Source organism: Neovison vison, chromosome 1 (genome assembly GCF_020171115.1).
Source record: "Neovison vison isolate M4711 chromosome 1, ASM_NN_V1, whole genome shotgun sequence".
In the NCBI taxonomy this organism is placed as follows: domain Eukaryota; kingdom Metazoa; phylum Chordata; class Mammalia; order Carnivora; family Mustelidae; genus Neogale; species Neogale vison.
The window spans coordinates 40,048,267-40,068,323 of record NC_058091.1 but is presented as its reverse complement, the minus strand read 5'-3'; the positions used below and the strand labels follow the sequence as shown (position 1 = coordinate 40,068,323).

Genomic DNA, 20,057 nt, shown 5'->3' with positions numbered 1-20,057 from the left:
TATACTTTAAATTCAGTCTTCATTGACTCTACCTAGTCTAACCTCGTATCTCATGCTGTTTACTATAATGCTGTGTCAATTCCCTGAATATTAGCATTCTTTAATGGAAAAAGGGGGGGGAGACACATTCTCTTCCAGTGGAATATCTTAAATTTATATATATTCTAGTGTGAACTCCTTCCCACCTCTCCTAATGAGAATCGCTGCAGAAAATGGAAGAGGTTTCTGAGGGGAGTACACTGAACACAGGTGTAATGAATAGTAGGGAAACTGTAGCTCGATGTCATAGGCGGGACAGTTAAATGGGTTAAATCAAACAACCTGGTGATTTTATCAAAGCATTTGAACAGACAGCTTTTATTTGTATTTCAAAAGAGGTAAACTGTAGTAACAACTTGCATGAGTCACATGGGATTAACGTTTATGCCTCCAGAAGCAGGCGGGGCAACTGTGAAGTAATATGGACTTTTTAATTTCAGAAGTAGCTGCTTTCCCACTGTTAGGAAAGAGTAAGTTAATTGTTCAAGGGCCTCTGGGTGGCTCAGCTGGTAAAGCGTCTGCTGTAAGCTCAGGTCATGACCCCAGGGTCCTGGAATTGAGCCCCACGTAAGGCTCTCTGCTCGGCGTGGAGAGCCTTGCTTTTCCCTCTCCCTCTCGTTTTACCTGTTTGTGGTCTGTCAAATAAATATATAAATAATCTTAAAAAAAGAAAGTGAACTGTTCAGCCCCTTTCCTAACAAGTGACTCCTTGAAAGAGTGGTGCAGATAAATATAAGTTCGGGCTGACAGCAAGGCATGGCATGCAATGCAATAAAAATCTAGGACAGTCTGATGGTTGGGTAACTTCAATAATTTATTACTGACTGATAGTCTAGTTTTCTTTTTCAAAGCCATTGTGAATGTGCTTGCAAGTAACTCCAAAAGCTAAGCTAAATCAAATGATATAAGAAAATGCATGTAAGAAATACCATGCAATGCTAACACAGAGTAAGCTGTCAACACATGGTGGTGATGGTTACCATTACTGTTATTATTGACACTAAATGGAGAATTAGGAAGAAGGGCAGTTTTACATACTTAACTTTGTATTTCCGATTGAAAAAGTAATGTTTAAAAAAAGTAATGTTTAGGGACGCCTGGGTGGCTCAGTTGGTTGGACGACTGCCTTCGGCTCAGGGCGTGATCCTGGAGTCCCGGGATCGAGTCCCACATCGGGCTCCCAGCTCCATGGGGAGTCTGCTTCGCTCTCTGACCTTCTCCTCGCTCATGCTCTCTCTCACTGTCTCTCTCTCTCTCAAATAAATAAATAAAATCTTTAAAAAAAAAATTAAAAAAAGTAATGTTTATTAAATATTGAAGTGCAATAAAGAGTGGAGTGCCTAGTACAGTCTTACCTACCCTAAAATCATATACTAACATAAGTATTCTTCTGGAATGGCTAAACAAAAACTATATTTAACTTATTATCTCTCTCTTTCACTACCCACAACAACAGTTTCGAACTATGCGCCCATGGAACACTACTTTCCGCAAAAATACAACTGATTAAAAGTTATTTCCCCCTGGGCTTTATAGGAAGAATTAAGTATCCTAAACTTGTTCAATATTTCTATTCTTATTACTTTCTTAAATCTTTCATACCTGATATATCTTATCAAATAAGCACCCTGTCATCTGATATATATTTACTTTTTAAAAAATTTTTATTTTTTTAAAGATTTTATTTATATGAGAGAGAGAGAGAGTGAGAAAGCACGAGAGAGCGCAGAAGCAGCAGGATGGGGAGCAGGAAAGGGAGAAGCCGGCCAGTGCCGGGCTCCATCCCAGGATCCTGGAATCATGACCTGAGCTGAAGGCAGATGCTTAACTGAAAGAGCCACACAGGCGCCCCTCTGATACATATTTTAAAATTAAGTATATCAGTGTTTCACAGTATTCAGGGAATAGAAAAAAAAAAATTCAAGGACTATTCTATTAACTTTTAAAACACTGAGCTTTGCACTGCAAATTTAGTAGTTTTTAAAACTACATAAAGCATGATGAGTTTATCTTTAATGTGTCAGTATTATGACTCTAATAAGATTGTAAGCAGTGGGCCATGTTTTACACTTCTAATCTTTGCAAATAAGAAAAACTCTTCGGTGGGTTTTTCCCTCTCTGTGGCTCCCTCTACTGTGTCTAGCTATCTTTCTAACTGCTATTGAGTATGTATGTCTTTCTTCATCCTCTGCATATTATAAATATAAATCCAAGAGCACTCATTGTGTGCTATGATTATTAAATTGATATGCTTCTTATTTTTCTCTGAAAATGGATAGAAATCCCTCCTCTTTTAAAATAAAACTACCTAATTAATTAGATTACTTAAACTTATGTATGCACTTCTAAAATTTTTCCTGAATCAGGGAGACTTCAAAGAAAAAGGCTTTACCAATATCTCTTCCCTGTAATTTATCGTATTAGCTTGATTATCAGTACTTTTCTTAGAAACAATGCAAAGCTGAACATCATTAAATATAAGCCTAAACCAGTTTCAACTCTAAAATTATATTCAAAATTATCTAAAATTATAACCACATACTTGCTGTATTTCAAAGGAAACACAAAATTCAATTGAATTTTGGACCTAGATATGATTTTTAGTTATTGGTATTTTAGGTCCCAGAAAGGAAAAAAATGAGATTGGGTTTGAAAGGCTGGAAGAATATATGAAGTAGGAAAAAAAGAAAAAAAAAAAAAAACAGAAGTGAGAGGGACATAAGAGAATTTTTATTTTACTTCCATGAATTCACAATTCCATTGACTGGCATGGCTAGATTAGTCTAGGCTGAAGTCAGGAGGTCCTGCAAAATTTGAGCACTAGGTCTCAGCAAATGCTGTAATGTCAGGGCACATACTCCCTCACCAGAGGGTTGAAGAACCAGGAAAGAGCTAACCTTACCTGAATGTTAATGATCAAATATGTCAAGAGCATTTCCCCACTTACCTCTGAGAGAAAGCACACTGTGACAAATTCTGCATATGTGCTGAGTAGTGAATGTTCTGGACAATCCGGGGTTGGGCTTGCTAGGGGTGAAACTCAGAGGAGTTTTTTGCCACCACTAAATTTAAACTTACTAAAACTAGAGAGTACACCCCTGGCTAAACTTAGTTGTATCTTACATGAAAGAGAGAAAGCTACTCAGTAATTTTTTTAAATTAAATTATGAACTTGACTAAGCCATGCCAAATATCTATAAATACTTACAAGGAGTGTTTTAGTTTGTAAAGGGAGAAAGCTGACTTTTTAATTTCAATTTAGTGGACACTATTAATAATACAGCTGATCTTAAATAAAATCACAAATGGTTTAATTTTCCAAGGTCTAAGAGATCATCTTTCCCTCTCTGACATAATAACATATAAATAATAAATTTTTATAGAACCATACTGCTGAGTATTTATCAGGGAATTCTCTTAATGCTAAGGAAAGTTAATTCCACTGTGGTACATAGCTTCCTGCTTGCCCATAATAAAACTATTTCATCATTAGATTTTAATACTAGTATTTTGACCAGTTAGTCATTCATGTTAGGGAGTTTTAGTATTATTATTACTATTTTTAAAAGGTTTTATTTATTTATTTGACAGAGAGAGAGAGAGAGAGAGAGATCACAGGTAGGCAGGCAGAGAGAGGGGGAAAGCAGGCTCCCCGTAGAGCAGAGAGCCCAATGCAGGGCTCAATCCCAGGACCCTGAGATCCTGACCTGAGCCAAAGGCAGAGGCTTAATCTACTGAGCCACCCAGGTGCCATTAGGGAGTTATAATTTAACAGGCTTTTTAAGGTCTAATTAACAGAAATTTATGTAACTTTAATGGTCAGAAATTTTTTTTCTCACTGAAGTACATGGTATCTCGCGTCTTTAAGACAAAAGACTGAAACTAAGATGATTATTTTTATTTTATTGATTTTAGTTATTTAAATGATAATGGACTTTACTACTATCATCTGTAGAATGGATCAAAAATAGGAAAATCAGAGACTTAAGAATCAAGAACACAGTAGTTCCTCTGTAGAGGAACAAAATCATCTTTAATATAGATGGTTAGTATCTGGGGGGGAAATGCAGAAGGCAAGACAATCTATCTCAGTACTCAAAAACTCATCTTTAAGTTTATTGCTAAATATTTGATTTTATTAATATGAAAATCCACTCTGAAATGCCTGCCTTTTAAAAGATCAGTGTCATGACACACATAAATGGAAACAAATATGATGAATTCAACTTTTAATTATAATGAGGAAATACACTGGTCACCTGTGGAATCATCAGGAGTCCATGGATGACTTCGAGTTGGCTTTTCTGAGGTTGGTCCTGAGGTAGTGATCATTCTGACGCTAGGACTGGATGACCTACTGCTTACCTATTGGAAGAAATGATAGGAGGAACAAAATGTGATTTTTATGTGAAAAAAAAAAGATAAGAGAAAAATTTTATTACAAAGCAAAGGACAGCCTTCCATTTCTATCACTAGAGGTCTTGAAATACTCTTGAAAAAAATAAATAAATCCTCTAAGATTTTATACACACACACACACACGTCTGTACATATGTATATACACAAACACAAAATTTATATACACTCATGCATAATACCTCTTAAAAATTGATGAGCTTTCAAGAAAGTAAGAGAAATGCTCTGAGACCAGTAATAAAGCAGGATCAGGAGTCCAGTAAGTGCTTAAACTGATAGCCTGTGAATTTCAAATGAACACCAATGACCTAAAACTTTTGTTTTGACTATGTTCTGCACTCAGAGGAAAGGCATTAAGTCTTAGGCCTTTGTAGGATGGGAATAAGACTGGAGAACTGCTGTGCTTAAAGCTAAAACCCAAGAAAGACTTCAGTTTTGGGGAAAGAGTGAACTAGGAATAAAGGTCTACCCTACAAAAGCAGAGAGCAAATAAATTTGTCTGTGTTGGGAGTGGCTCTGGGTGGAGGGGAGAAATGTATCCACTGTGAATTCATAAAATATTTACATAACTGCTGGACGATACAACAAATCCCAACCACAATCAATCCCAAGCAGAAAAAAATAACAGAACTACAATAATGAATTAAACATAGGTCATATAGTCAATTCTAGAGAACAAAGAAAATAGAAGATAGCAGAAAGTAGCTAAAGACAGATTATTCCCAAAACCATTCAGTTAGATTCTTAATAGCAAAAAAGAAGCCAGAAGGAAGTGGAGTATCTTTAAGCTGCTAAAAGAAAATAACTACTATCTTAGAATTGTTTGGCCAACAAAAACATAAAGAATGAGGTCAAAATAACATTCCTAGATAAAAATAGACTCTACCATCCATAAGCTCTTTTAAAAAATTTTTTTAAACTTAAAAATTTTTTTCATCCATAAGCTCTTATAACAATTTCTAAAGCACGCAGTTTAGGGTTAAGAAAAAGTTTTCCCTGATTGAAGGACCAAGTTGCAATCAGGAATACTGGTAAACATAAGGATGATTCTATGCACAGAAAATGTTAAACAATGGGAACATGACTGATTTTCAAAATTACCAAGCAAACAGATAATAAGAGAGTACTAAAACTTGAATAAAAATAGCATAAGCAAGAGAAGGACTGATTTAAAAATCCTTATATTGTTGAAGATGAGGTAAAGATATTAACTTTAGTTTGAGTATGAGTGTTAAAATTTCACAGGTAGCTACTAGAAGTAGTAGTATATGGGATCCCCAAATTAGAAAGACAAATAATGGGATGAGAAATATATTTGTTCAAGTCAAAGGAAGGCAAAAAAAGGAGCAAAAAGGGAAATAAGAGAAAGCATAAGATAAAAAGGAACAAATCAATCAGTAACCATAATGTAAACGGATTAATTTCTTGAGTTAAGATATTTAAAAAATCAGACTGTCAGGTTGGATTACATGCTCTTTATAAGAGACAGCTCTAATTCACAGGGTAGAGAAACCAGGAAGTTAAAGGATGAAAAACGACAGGCAAACCTACCCAAAATAAAGTTATGTAGCTATATTAATGAGAGAGAAAACACTTTAGAATTAAAAAAAATTACTAGAGAAAGAGATAACATGATTAGTGAGTCAATCATTATGTAACAACAATTCAAAATTTATATGCTCTACCTATTATAAGATATGCTGTATCTATACATAGCTTCCAAACAGATACAGCAATAAAACTGCAAGGAGAAAGGGACATAATCACCACTACAGTGCAGTATTTTAATATTCCTCGGTAAATGATTTATAAAACCAGACCAAAAAATAAGATACACCACCAGTAAAACCTGAACTGCATTAAGAAGAAGCTTGATCTAAACATATCAATGAACCCTATACCTAAAAACTGGAGAATATGCATTCTTTTTAAGTACCATGGAACATTTATGAAAACTGATCACGTACTAGCTATAAGGCAAATCTCAAAAAAAGTTAAAAAAAATTTACTTTTGTATGACTCAAAGTTAACCTTAAAAATCTCATATATTTGGACATTTAAAAACACTTCTAAATAACTAACTGTTCGAAGAAACAACGTGGAAATGAGAAAATATTTGAACTGATTTTTACCATGAAACACAGTAAAACCTGTGGGATGCAACTACAGAGGCACTTGGAGAAAAATACTTAATTCCAAATATTTAGATGAAAAAAATTAGAAGCAGTGACAGTTTATAAGCTAGAGATTTAACTTATAAAATTGGAAAAAGGGCGCCTGGGTGGCTCAGTGGGTTAAGCCCTGCCTTCAGCTTAGGTCATGATCTCAAGGTCCTGGGATCGAGTCCCACATCGGGCTCTCAACTCAGTGGGGAGCCTGCTTCCCTCTCCCTCTCTCTCTGCCTGCCTCTCTAACTACTCATGATCTCTGTCAAATAAATAAATAAAACCTTAAAAAAAAATTGGAAAAAGAACAAAGTCATCAGCCTCCCCACAAAAATAACAAAATAAGAATGAGAGAATACTATAAATGGGTGGTTAGTAAATTAAAAATAAAACAAAAAATTAAAAAAGTGAAATAGAGAAATTCTAAAAAATATATACATCACTGAAGTTTCTATACATTAGAGAAAACACCAACCTCAGAGGATTTTACAGTTGAGTTCTATCAAGCACTTACCATCGTGAAATTATTCTAGAAAAAAGAAACTTCCTGACTCATTCTGTAAGGCAGTAAATCTGATTAAGAAATAAGGACAGAAAAAGAAAAACTACTAGGCAACTTTACTGATGAATATAGGGGCAAAAATCAAAGACCTAAAAATTATATTAGCAAATGGAATCTGGCAGTATAAAAACAATAAAAATCATCTGAGAAGTTGAGGTTATCCTATAAATGCAAAGGTCACTTTGTGCTAGGAATTCTATTAATCCAATTCATCATATTAACAGATTAAAGGAGAAAAATCTCAACAGATGCATTAAAAAAGCATTTGACAAAATTTAACATTTTGTTAAATTTTTTTTTTAACAAACTTGAATTCCATTTAAGAGAAGATAGTTTCTTAACTAGAGAACTAGTATTTATAAAAAGTCTAGAAATGTGGTAGCACAGAAAATGGCATTGTAGGCTGGCGGATGACAGAAAGGTCACAGGCAAGGAGCACACACAGGCAGAATCATGGGAATTGATCACGTTCTATTTCTTAAATTGGGTGGTGGATTCGTAAATGTTCATTTTATTATCAGACTTTATAACTTACATATTACATATACTCTTATCTATGTATTAATATTTCATATGTTAAAAATTCTCAGAGGACATATGAGTTAAAATGGATTTTATAAGACTCTTTAAAAAAAGGTTTTTTTAATTTATTTATTTGTCAGAGAGAGAGAGAGAGAGAGCGAGCATGCACACACACAAGCAGGTAGAGTGGCAGGCAGAGGTGGAGAGAGAAGCAGGCTCCCTGCCTAGCAAGAAGCCCGATGTGGGACTCCATCCCAAGACCCTGGCTGGGATCATGACCTGAGCTGAAGGCAGCAGCTTAACTGAGCCACCCAGGCATCCCTATAACACTCTTTTTCAAAAAAGCACCTTTTTTTCTTAAAAGTGTTACTGATACTCAAAAAAGAATATGGAGTTATACAAAGTAAAACATAAAAAGTACATAAATTCAAAAGAATCTTCAACAGAAACACTCAAAGATGGCATCAAGTAAAATGAGGGCAATACAATAGTTACAGAAAGTCCCCATGTGTAGAAATTAGCAGATGTGATTTCTAATTATGGTACTAAGTCTAATTTAGTTTACTTTAAGAAGTCTTGTTTTCTTTATCTAGAGAGGGGGTGGAGCTGGGTTAAAGATGTGGTAACTTTTAGTATTTCATCCACTGCTACAGTTCTATTATCCCAAGCCTTGAAAACTCACAACAGATTGAGGATACTAAAACTGTAAAAAGCACTTGTATAACAATTTTGGAAATAAATCACAAAATAATTCTGAGGAAAAGACTGATGGAATATTACTTTCATCTTGGGTACCTAAGAAATTGCTTCAGAAATTCCAAAAAAGCTTTCCTATACCACAAACAATTTTCAACTCCTTATTAGACTGGTCTTTCCAAAACCTTAGTTTATTCATGTCATACTTACAAAGGTGCCCTGTGTATAACAATGCTCATTGTTTTTCTCTCCTTATTGCTAATTCTTCTTCATCTTTCAGGGCCTTGCTGAGATTCCCTTCAACATGTTATGTTCATTCTTGCTACATCCTTGGTTCTCTGAGCACAAAGCCAGATCCTCTGTTTGAAGACTACTTTATTCTAGCAGCATCTACAAATGTTCATTTACTAGTTGTGAATGGATCAATTCTGAAATTCCCACCCTAGCATTCCTGACCCTCCATCGGCAGGTTTTACCTTACCTATCCGGATTATCTCTCCTCTGACAATTCCTTATGCCCCTCTTTCTCTTCCTGCTTTTAATCCTGACCCTATATTCATTAAAAGATTATGTGGTCTAATGCAAAGAGCAAATATGACAACTGAACTACATGAATCTGACATTTTATACATCAAAATAATTGAGTATCAGCAAGTTCACATGATTTAGTCTAATACTTTGTGGAGACCTGGGTATAAATCTCAGTTCTGCCATCTGTGCCTATGTGAACTTGAATAAGCTGTCTTTTGGTGCCTTAAGTTCATTTATCAAGTGTGGCTGAACAGTAGTAATAGTTAAGAAGTCAGGCACTGGCAACAATACAACCCAGAGTCTGAATCTCTGTCTGCTATTTATTAGCAGTGTGGCTTTACATAAGTTGTTTAATCTCTAAGCCTCAATAAGTAAAATGAGGACAGTGTTACCTGCCTCATCAGTTTGTAAAAAAATCAAATGAAATCAAGTATCTGAAGTATTTTTTGACACAACGAAAATGTTCACTAAGTGGCTGATTATTAGGTTGTAAATCTAAGATGGAAATATATGAATGAACTTGCAGCACCTAACAATTCTCTCTCAAGATTAAAATCATGGTTCTTTTTATAAAACACAGTGACTAAACCCTGTAACAAAGACACTTTTCTTCTTTGAATTTGGCTGTATTTATAGTCTGCTACTACATAAGCCTCAAGTTGAGACTGAAATAGTTTATATTACTCTCAGTGTTTGTTATTCCTCAAAAATATTATAATATACTAAGGGCTGAGATCATGTGTATTTGCATATTGTACTCCTCAGGATTTAGGAAATTACTGAATATATAATAACTACAAAATAAATACTCACTGAATAAAATGATAACATAAGCTCTTAGTACTCAGGTATAAGTCTGGTGCTTAGGCTTATTTACCTTTTGTATAGAAGAAAGAATATATACCAAAAAGAATCAGTGATGTAATTTGTTAACTCTTACTTTTGGATGCTGCTACCCTTGGTAAAAAAAAAAGTACAGATACTATGACATTTCTCCTGAGTCCTTTAAACCTTCTTCTTCATCTGTTTTTTTTTTTTTTTTTAAAAAGACAGGGAAGGGGGCACCTGGGTGGCTCAGTGGGTTAAGCCTCTGCCTTCGGCTCAGGTCATGATCTCAGGGTCCTGGGATCGAGTCCCGCATCGGGCTCTCTGCTCAGCAGGGAGCCTGCTTCCTTCTCTCTCTGCCTGCCTCTCTGCCTACTTGTGATCTCTCTCTCTGTCAAAGAAATAAATAAAATATTAAAAAAAAAATAAAAAGACAGGGAGGGAGTGGGAGAGAGAATCTTAAGCAGGCTCTATGCCTAACTTGGAGCCTGATATGGGGCTTGATCTCACAACTCTGAGATCATGACCTGAGCTGAAATCAAGAGTCAGATGTTTAACCGACTAAGCCACTGAGATGCCCGAAGGCTAATATTTTAAAGTCAAGTTTCAAAACTAGTTTTTCCTGAAAACTACAGGAAAAGCCATCATGAGCTAAATTTACATCCATAAATTAACTAAGTAAGTCTTCATACTTCAATAAGTTGGTTTTTCAATGAGTAATAATATGCTAAAACATTCATATAAAAAAACTAAAGAAATATTTAAAAATAAGCCATAATTATATTTCTTGAACATCTGAAAAATATAAGGTAATAAATAAGAGGATCACGTAATATTTGACAATGAAAAAATCAAACTAGTTTATGGGTTAAATTTATATTGCTGCTTGCAAACTACTAAGGAAGAAGTTTTAGTTTATAGTAGCTACTAAAAAAATCATTGGTCAAATTCTTATGTTCATGTATGCTCTCAAATTATTAAAACTCATTTGGGTTGCCTCTTTCTTCAAGATATTCATAAAACTTTATTTTATTCCTACACAAATTGTAAAAAGTTTAAGAGAGATGGAAAAACTTGACTTACCACAAGGCTGGATGTGAAAGTGGTTACAAGAGTACAAAAATGCCACACTAAAATTTAAGGCAGATACAAAGCCAAATTTAAACCAGAGGGCAAATTACCATTGGTAGCCATGAAACAGGATTGGACTTTGCCCAGAACTTTATCTCAATATTTATAAGGAATTGGGAGTTATTTTACAGACAAAAATAAAGCTTTGCTTTTTATGTTTCACCTGAATGACTGGGAAAATATTTTCATAAGTAAAAAATTTATGGCCAGTGCTACCATTTAGACTGACATTTAAAAGCTATTTTAAACTTTCAGTTGCTAAAATTATATAAGCATAAAGCACAGAAATTAATGATTTATATGATAATTTTGCTGAAGTAACATCTGAATAATATAAACATTAAAAAGAAACGGGTATCAAATTAGTGATGTGCATTTACAAGGGTACTTCCTCCATTATGACAGTCACAGATAACTCAATTAAATCTATACATGACAGGTAATACTGAAACATTCTTTCTAATCTGAAGGTATATGATCAATCTAATTCTAGCTTGACTATAGTTCATTATAAGGAAATTTTAGAATTTTATTATTCTTATATGGTCTTTAAATTCTCCAAAAGAAAGGTATACTATGAACCAGGAATTATTTAAAACTATTATGTAAACCTCTGATTTAGAGCTTCAACAGAAAATTATTTATACTGAAGGAGGTGCAGACTGAAGACAGATAGAAGTAGTAGTATAATAAATGATATTCCTTAAATAAATAACTGATATGTGATAAAAGGCCTTTAATGCCAATACTTTCTATGATCCCTAACACAAACTTCTCCTATAATACAGAAAAAACTGAATGCCAATGGGACTATCTCTTTCCCAGTGCTATTTTTGTTTTCTGGATAGTAATATATTATAATGAGAGCAAGGAAGTAATAATAACCTTGGGACATACACTATGGGGAGGCAGGTGTACGTTATTAAGCATCTACAGTGTGTCTGGTACTTTTACACATTATAAGAACCCCAAGGAGTGGGTGTTATGATCCCCACTGGTATCTATGATTGCTGAAGCTCAGGGAAATTAAAGAACCTACCTAGAGTCACACATCTGACTAATGAAAGTAGATTCTAAGTCCATTAAAAATATAGTAGGCCTAACTCTTTAAACAATCATCATCACATCATCTATCTTGCGGTTGTGATTTTCACTGACTGCTATCCCCCCCAAGAGACATCCTGAAAACAGATCTATATATATATATATAAACTCCAGAAGGGTTATACAGACATACACAAAAATATGTAATTTTGGTGAAATTTAAGGAAGGCTCACCCAGATATATAAAAAGTAAATTTGTGCAGCCATCTCAGGAAATTTATTATCAAGGTAAATTAGCCTTGCTCAGTAATATGATACAGCTAAAACTCATCATCATTAAAAACTATTTAAATAATTAATGATGATGTACACTATCATCTTGAAATCTTGAAATCAAAGAAATCTAGGAGTACTTTAGCATGCAATACATTCAGTTTTACATGCAACACAGAATGACAAGAGTGTGTCTGTTTTGGAATCAGATCTGGATTCGTAAGTTGGCTATAGCAATTACTGGCAGTACAAGGGAAGACATTTTGGAAAGTTTCTCTAACCCTCAGTTTATTCATCTGCAAAATGAGGAAAATAAAAGTACCAAATTTACAGGGTTATGATTTATTTATTTTTTACAGGGTTATGATTTAAATAACATACATTACTGGGGCGCCTGGGTAGCTCAGCTGGTTAAGTGTCCGCCCTCAGCTCAGGTTATGATCCCAGAGTCCTGGGATGAAGCCCCTTGTTGGGCCCCCTGCTCAGTGGAAAGTGCTTCTCCTAATTCTGCCCCTTCTCCCGTTCATGTTCCTCCACACACTCTCTCTAATGAATAAATAAAAATCTTTAAAAAAAATTAGAAAGGGGCGCCTGGGTGGCTCAGTGGGTTAAGCCTCTGCCTTCAGCCCAGGTCATGATCTCAGGGTTCTGGGATCTAGCCCTGCATCAGGCTCTCTGCTCAGTGGGGAGTCTAGTTCCCCCCACCCACCCCCTGTCTCAGCCTGCTGCTCTCCCCACTTGTAATCTTTCTTCCTCTGTCAAATAAATATTAAAAAAAAAAAAACTAAAAAATAAAGGCCTTACCTGCACAAAGTTGGTACACAACAATATTACTGCATTTCTCTAAGTGATCTGGGTGTAAGTCTGCTGTGCTCAAATACATTAGGGGGCTGGGCCTTTTTGGCACTGTCAATACTCTGTAGGCAGAGACCACCAGGGACATACCCACAGTGGGATGAGATGAGTTTAACACTCATTGCAGCGAAGCAGAGTGCTCACTGTGGGATAATGTGGGGTATCTCTGAAAGAACTGTAGAACTTAAAGATTCGGGGCTTTCGATGAGTGATTTTGGAGCTGTTCCAAGGAAGGAGGGGTGAACTCTAGATCAGCTACTGCCAGAAAGCAGAGGCAATTCTCCAGGGAAGTTAGACTAGAATGAGGATGAAGCTGCAGCTGGTAAAGAAGCACAGTCACTCGTACCAGCTGGGAGACGGCAATGTCTGGTATTTTGTGTGTGGCACAGTGACCTTGTTTTTGTCTGTGCTGAGACTCTAAAAAGTGTTCTTGTTTTGTCTCACCTGGTCATAGTCTCAGTATAATCTTGGTGTTCTGAGACATTGTTTATGCCCAGCTTCTAACAGCCCTTGAGGCCTCAGCGTCAAGTCAGTTCTTGGACATCCTGGGGGCACTTTTTTCTTTCTCAGTATGTTTTCAAAGTAAGAGGCCAGATCCACTAAATGTGCCTAATAAGCTTTCTGGCTTAATAAAAACCTGAATGAATTTAAAGTGAGTTTTATGTTTAAGGACACAGTATTTTAGACAAATCACAACTACTGTTAATTCAGAGGTTTGCTTCATTCACTATTCTGCTCAAGAGCAATGGCCGTATAAAAACAACCTAATTTTAATTTACATATATAAAGTCTAAATTATTTTTAAGGTCAGTCTTGAATCAAGAGCCAAAGTATAAACTCCAATCAGTTTACTTTCCTCTATGAGATATAGTACTAAACGTAATTAGTAAGTTCTCTCTTCCTCTGATGACTGTACCGGGTAGGCAAATTCTTTTCTTCATGTTCTTTACCAATTTCCATGGCGAAAACCAACCAACAAACAAAATCCCCTATGCATCTGTTTTACCACCGTTTAGCCAGAATTTAAAAAGAACTATACCTTCAATTCTGAAAATCCATATTGTGCATATTTTTTTCAAATAATGAATATCATTTTCATGAGTAATTAAAAACATTTAATGGTTGTTTATCCTAACATTTTCAAAGGAAAATGTTTTCACAGTGTATTATAATTGCTATTTACCATCTTCATCCCAAACTGGCATTTTAAGTTTATGATACTTAAGTAACTCTGAAAGAGTGGATCAGTTTTAAAAACTGGCCACACAATGGCCATCTATCACCGGTTTTATTTATTTATTTTTAAAAAAGATTTTATTTATTTATTTGACAGATAGATATCACAATTAAGCAGAGAGGCAGGTAGAGAGAGGGGGGAGGCAGGCTCCCTGCTAAGCAGAGAGCCTGATGTGGGGCTTGATCCCAGGACCCTGAGATTATGATCTGAGCGGAAAGCAGAGACCTAACCCGCTGAGCCCCCCAGAACCCCCTATCATCGGTTTTAGAACAGGTTGCACTGCTACCCTAAAATCCCCCTCACTCTGAATCTTTTGCCGTAGTCCATGACAATTCATGCTAATGACTGCCACACAACCACAGACTGCCTCAGTTCCAGTGTTTTCCTGCAGAAGGTATTGCAAATGAAAAGGCTAAGAATCATAATCTCAAGTCATACAGAATTTGTGATGAAGTAACAAAGACTGGTATGGTGAGGTGAGTCCCAAATAACAGCAATGCCTTTACTACAGAGTAAAGAGAAGAGCACTTGCACTCACACACGCTTCTGAACTGCCTCAGAGCACGCCTCACATTCTCAGTCAAACGGAGAACACTTGGCGAGCATTTCTCATAACTGGAATGTCAATGGCAATAGAAAACAGGGTTAAGAAGGCTGAGCTCATCAAGCCTCTAAGGAATCAAAGCAAATACCAGATGCCAAACTGTTACTAATTGCCCTCACCAACACTTGAAGTATTTGAGGGGGAGAAAGTGGGAAACGTTATTCAAAAGTTCTGGGGTTTCACAAAAGCAGATATACTGAAAAAGCCATTAAAATAAATGAAATTAAATGACTGTATTCATTTATGATACTTTCAGATTTAGGGTTACTTCATATCATATATAATAAATATATATGTACAATGTACATATGTGTGTGTATGTGCGTGTGTGAGTGTGTGTATAGGCATTATGAGAAATAAAAAATATATCCAGATATAAATGAAGATCAAGGATATTTATCATTAAATATTTAAGTGCTTTTTGTTAGTTAATTTGATACCTATAAAGGGCTTTCAAATTTTTATTAACAACTAAGAAGATTCTCTAAAATTTAAAAATATTGTTAAAAAAAAGGGGGGGTGCCAGTGTGGCTCAGTTAGTTAAGCATCTGCCTTCGACTCAGGTCATGATTCTGGGGTCCTCGAATGGAGCCCTCTGTCAGGCTCCCTGCTTCTGCCTCTTCCTCTGCCCCTCCCCCTGCATGTGCGCTCTCTCTCTCAGATAAATTCAAAGAAAAAAAAAATTTTTCTTAAATTTATAAAAATGAAATAAAACACCTTTCTAGAATGAAAAGTACTAGCACATTTTATCATAAATTAAATCTTTGTTTATAATAAATAATCCTATAATTTTACATGAATATGGACCATAATGTGAGATTTTTATTGCTTCAGATGTATGTTGTGCACATAACACTTATTGTAGGGGCGCCTGGGTGGCTCAGTGGGTTAAAGCCTCTGCCTTCAGCTCGGGTCATGATCCCAGGGTCCTGGGATCGAGCCCCATGTTGGGCTCTCTGTTCAGTGGGGAGCCTGCTTCCTCCTCTCTCTGCCTGCCTCTGGGCCTACTTGTGATTTCTATCTGTCAAATAAATAAAATCTTAAACAAACAAACCAAAAAAACACTTATTGTGATAAAACTGAAAATAAATCAACAAACAACTCACAATTTCTGCAACTCTCATTCATTTAAAAACTATCACATGAATTATATGTGTCTAGTGTATTGAGCTGAATAACAGAAAAAAATACTGGCTGAGCTGCTACTTTTATATACTTGTTGGTTAAAACTCTGTCAGTAATGGCTAAAATTATAACACTGTCTGGATCATTTATAAGGAAAGTGATAAAGAGGTAATAAGACTTTTGAAGAACATCCAGAAATATAAGATGAAGAAAACCTTACCAACTGTGATAGAAGCCTTTCCAGAATTTATTCATCTGCTTAGTAAATACTGTCTTAAGCATATTTCACAAAAATATAAATCCAGTAAATAAGACAAATTAAAAGATGTTGGAGTCATCTAGGTATGTTAGTGCCTTACATGATGCCACAGGAGTGACATTTTCTTGGGAAAATATTTATTAGTAAATATTAGCAATTAGTAAAATAGTAAAAATTTTTTTCTTTATCTCGTTAGTAAAAAGGAAACAGCACTAATGACTCACTTTAGAGCATAAGGATAACAACAAACTATTGAACTATGAAGTTGGTATTTCTTTATTAAATCATATATAAAAACATATATATATAATGCACGTGGAATACTACTGAATTAATCAACCTACTATGATAAACTATCCTTCAAGTTAAGCTAACAATGGCATCTACACTTTTTTTTCCCAAAGTATTTAAATTCAGGTGCCAATGAACTTCTCTACCACAACTTTAGATTAACTCATGAAACCAATTCTGCAAACTAATTCTGCAAAATTCTTCAATGACAGAGAATTCAAATGTTAAGTCTTACCTGACCAGGTTCTGTTCCAGTAACAGTCAAGTCTTGGATGGATCTACGTCTTGGCTGTCCGTTGCCTTTTAAAAGATAAAAAAAAAAAAAAAGTAGAATACTCAGATCTATTCAAACAGACAACAAGGATGTTACTGCTACAGTAGGAAGCTGGAATTTGTTGCTCCTTGGATCTATACAAAATGTTTGTGGGAAAAATAGTTAAGTCAGTTTATTGTTTAAAAAAAAAAAAAAAAAGAAAAGAAGAGAACATTGTAAGGAAAGGAAGAGAAACAGTTGCAGAGTTTTAACTCAAAAGTTGCCAGCCTCCAACAAAGTAGGTCCTACTTCTACCCTACATGAATAGCTGCTGAACTCTCTTGCACCATCTTCTGTCATGTATTTAAATAGATGAATGTTTGTGGGCTGGGGCTGATGATGGCATCTATTTCAAGGGCCTTACGTTACAATTTCTACAGCAAGACAGCTAGCCAGCAGGTAGTATGACATGACTGGCTTTACCCAACAACAGTACCTTGTTCATTCAGAGCCTAAAAGGATGCTTAGGCTTAAGTTTATTATACTGAGTCACACTTAACCCCATTAGTCTTTGTCAGAATCTAGTAATTTACTACTGGTGAACAACTCTTTTAATTTCCTACTGAAGAAGAATGACGCTCATTCCATTCTCAAATATACAGCTTATTGAAATGGGCTGCTTTAGGAACGTCCATGCTAATAATAATTTAATCTAAAATTCAGTTTACGAAAAAATTCTAAAAATATAAGCAAAATAGAATGAATTAAGCAAAAGTTTCACTCAGTACTTTTATTTGGGCAAGAGCTGTTTATATGGTATCATTTAAGATGAGAGATCAGCTGTCTAAAAGGAAACACAAAAATATTGTGAGAAACAGCTGATACAATACTCAAAATTCTTTTGACTCTGAAAGCTACATAATTTCTAAACTAGTAGGCAGCTTTGAGAATGTACACTGTAACAGTTTTGGTCCAATTAGCAGAGAGAATTCATTCTTAAAATTTTGTATTTCTATAATCCTCAGTATCTTATTTTAAACCAAAGAGCAATATAATTTAGCATCTTAATCCATGTGACCCCATTATTATTTTGTATGTAAACTAAAAGGACCTTACACAGAATGTTTAATACAGTAAAATATGTAGCAAATATAAAAACTCAAGTTTATAGCTACACTTCAATTTATAAGACATCAGTTTTTTTTTCATTTTAAACTATGTTTTAGAATTCTCTGCATAATTTTAGCTCAAATTTACTTCAAATTTCATTTCATTCCATTCCAAGTTCCAACTTTTTAAAAAAAGGATTTTATTTATTTATTTATTTATTTACTTATTTGAGAGAGAGAGAGAGAGAGAGAGAACACAGGCAGGGGGAGCAGCAGAGGGAGAGGGAGAAGCAGGCTCTCCACTGAGCGGGGAGCTGCATGTGGGGCTTGATCCCTGGACCCCGGGGCCATGACCTGAGCTGAAGGCAGACGCTTAACCAACTGAGGCACCCAGGTCCCCCGCAAGTTCCAACTTTTGGATACAAATTAAAATAACACAAATAATAGCACATCTGTTGAATCAGGCACACTAAGATACTCTTGTGAAAGTTTTTAACTCTCCCTGTTTCCTGAGGACAAAAAGATCCCTACCACCATGACTAATAAGCAATTTTAGGCACACTTCATTCAACACAATCATTCTAAAATTAGCTGAGATGAGACAGGCTTATAAAAAAGCGTCTGGAATTCTCTTTTCAGATTAGCAACATTTGTGAATCTGGGGAACCACCCAGCACATGTCTCTAAAAATCATTACATCACTACTGCAATAACAACAAAAACAAACTCAAATCTAAGTAGGGTAGGATGAAGGGGAATAAAAATTTTTAAGGAAGTAGGGTAAATAAGAGGTGGACACAGTTAACAAATGCCTTAAAATGAGAAATCTTCAAGCTACAAAATGAGTCAAAGCAAGCATATTAGGCAATGCATTTTAATTAGCATAACCATGGCAGAAACCATCTGGCAAAGTTTAGACAAAGCAAAAAAGTACTGTAATCAACAAATACTTGTTGCTCCAATATTAAGTTTTAGTCATAATTTGGAAATGTGAATGTAAAAAAAAAGTAAAACTCCTATTATTGCAAATGAAAATTACTGGGTTGTGTTCTCAGTAAATTTAGCTGGAGTCTGAACTTTTTTTTTTTGCAATTAAAAACTAATTTAGAAACTCATTCTATATTTTTTCATGGTTCTTTGATATGTGCATACCTATATTACACATGGTAGTATAAATGAAAAAAGTAGAATTGAGGGTCAGTATGATGTCCACAGATGCCTGAACAAGGAATCTGAAACCTGCAAATGATGTCCTGAGTATTTCATTTTATAATAAATTCCGGAACTTTAAGGACTTACACAGGGAACAAGAGGTATTTTTTTAGAACAACTTCTCTGAGTAAGAGCAACAAAAGGAATAAACTATATCCCTAGCCCATCATAATGCCCCCACAAACCCCCTTTCTCCCCAAAGTGTGGCTGAAACAGCAACTTTCGTCAATTCAGTTGTTTTTACAATTAATGTCACAAAAACAGAATACATCTCTTCAAAAAGCTTCTCTTTGAAATATAACTCATTTACTGAACTGGTATTTGAACAGAGCCCTTTCTAGACACTCCTGTGGCTTTTCTTATTGATTTAAGTAAGCTCACTGTTTTCCTTACCTTAATTACTCTTATTTTTCTATTTTCCAAACTTCTTTAATATTCTTTTTATGTCAAAATCAACACTACATTTTCCTGGAGACATCTCTTGACAAATGTTGGAAATTTTGAGATTCATAAGTTTTGAATATTAAAATATTAATAATTATATAAATAACAAATATAAAAATATTAATATTACATATTCATTAAAATGCTTTAATTAGAATTTTTAATTAAAAACGGAATGGTATACATTTTAATAGCAAAAATATTAAAATTGTGTCTTCATGTGTAAAATATATAAAATTTTAAAAATTTGTACAGCACTACACACTGTTGTGTTATATCACTGCTTCACATTAAATCATGCAATTTAAAAATATATGTTCTCATTTAGGCTGCCACAAATTTCATATTCTTTTATTTCAACAAATTCTGCCTCATTCCTTAGAAGGCCCCTCACGGTGGGTGTTTTTTTCTCCTACCAAAGGGAAGTAATTATTAGTGATACTCTGCTTTCTAACAAACTAGCT

The 20,057-nt window shown here is 34.9% G+C and overlaps 1 protein-coding gene across 3 annotated transcripts in view; it reads right to left on the bottom strand.

Moving 5' to 3' along the window:
• The window catches only part of MAP3K7 (mitogen-activated protein kinase kinase kinase 7), a 74,384-nt gene that overhangs the window by 6,967 nt on the left and 47,360 nt on the right, over positions 1–20,057 (bottom strand). For all 3 annotated transcript variants that reach the window (XR_006384220.1, XM_044245467.1, XM_044245478.1), the window contains 2 exons: positions 16,811–16,875; positions 4,299–4,404 (listed from right to left, as the gene is read on the bottom strand). Coding sequence is in view for 2 of the 3 variants with exons in the window: in XM_044245467.1 (XP_044101402.1) it covers positions 4,299–4,404; positions 16,811–16,875 (171 nt within the window). In the remaining variant the exon portion in view is untranslated. The remainder of the gene's footprint in view (positions 1–4,298; positions 4,405–16,810; positions 16,876–20,057) is intronic.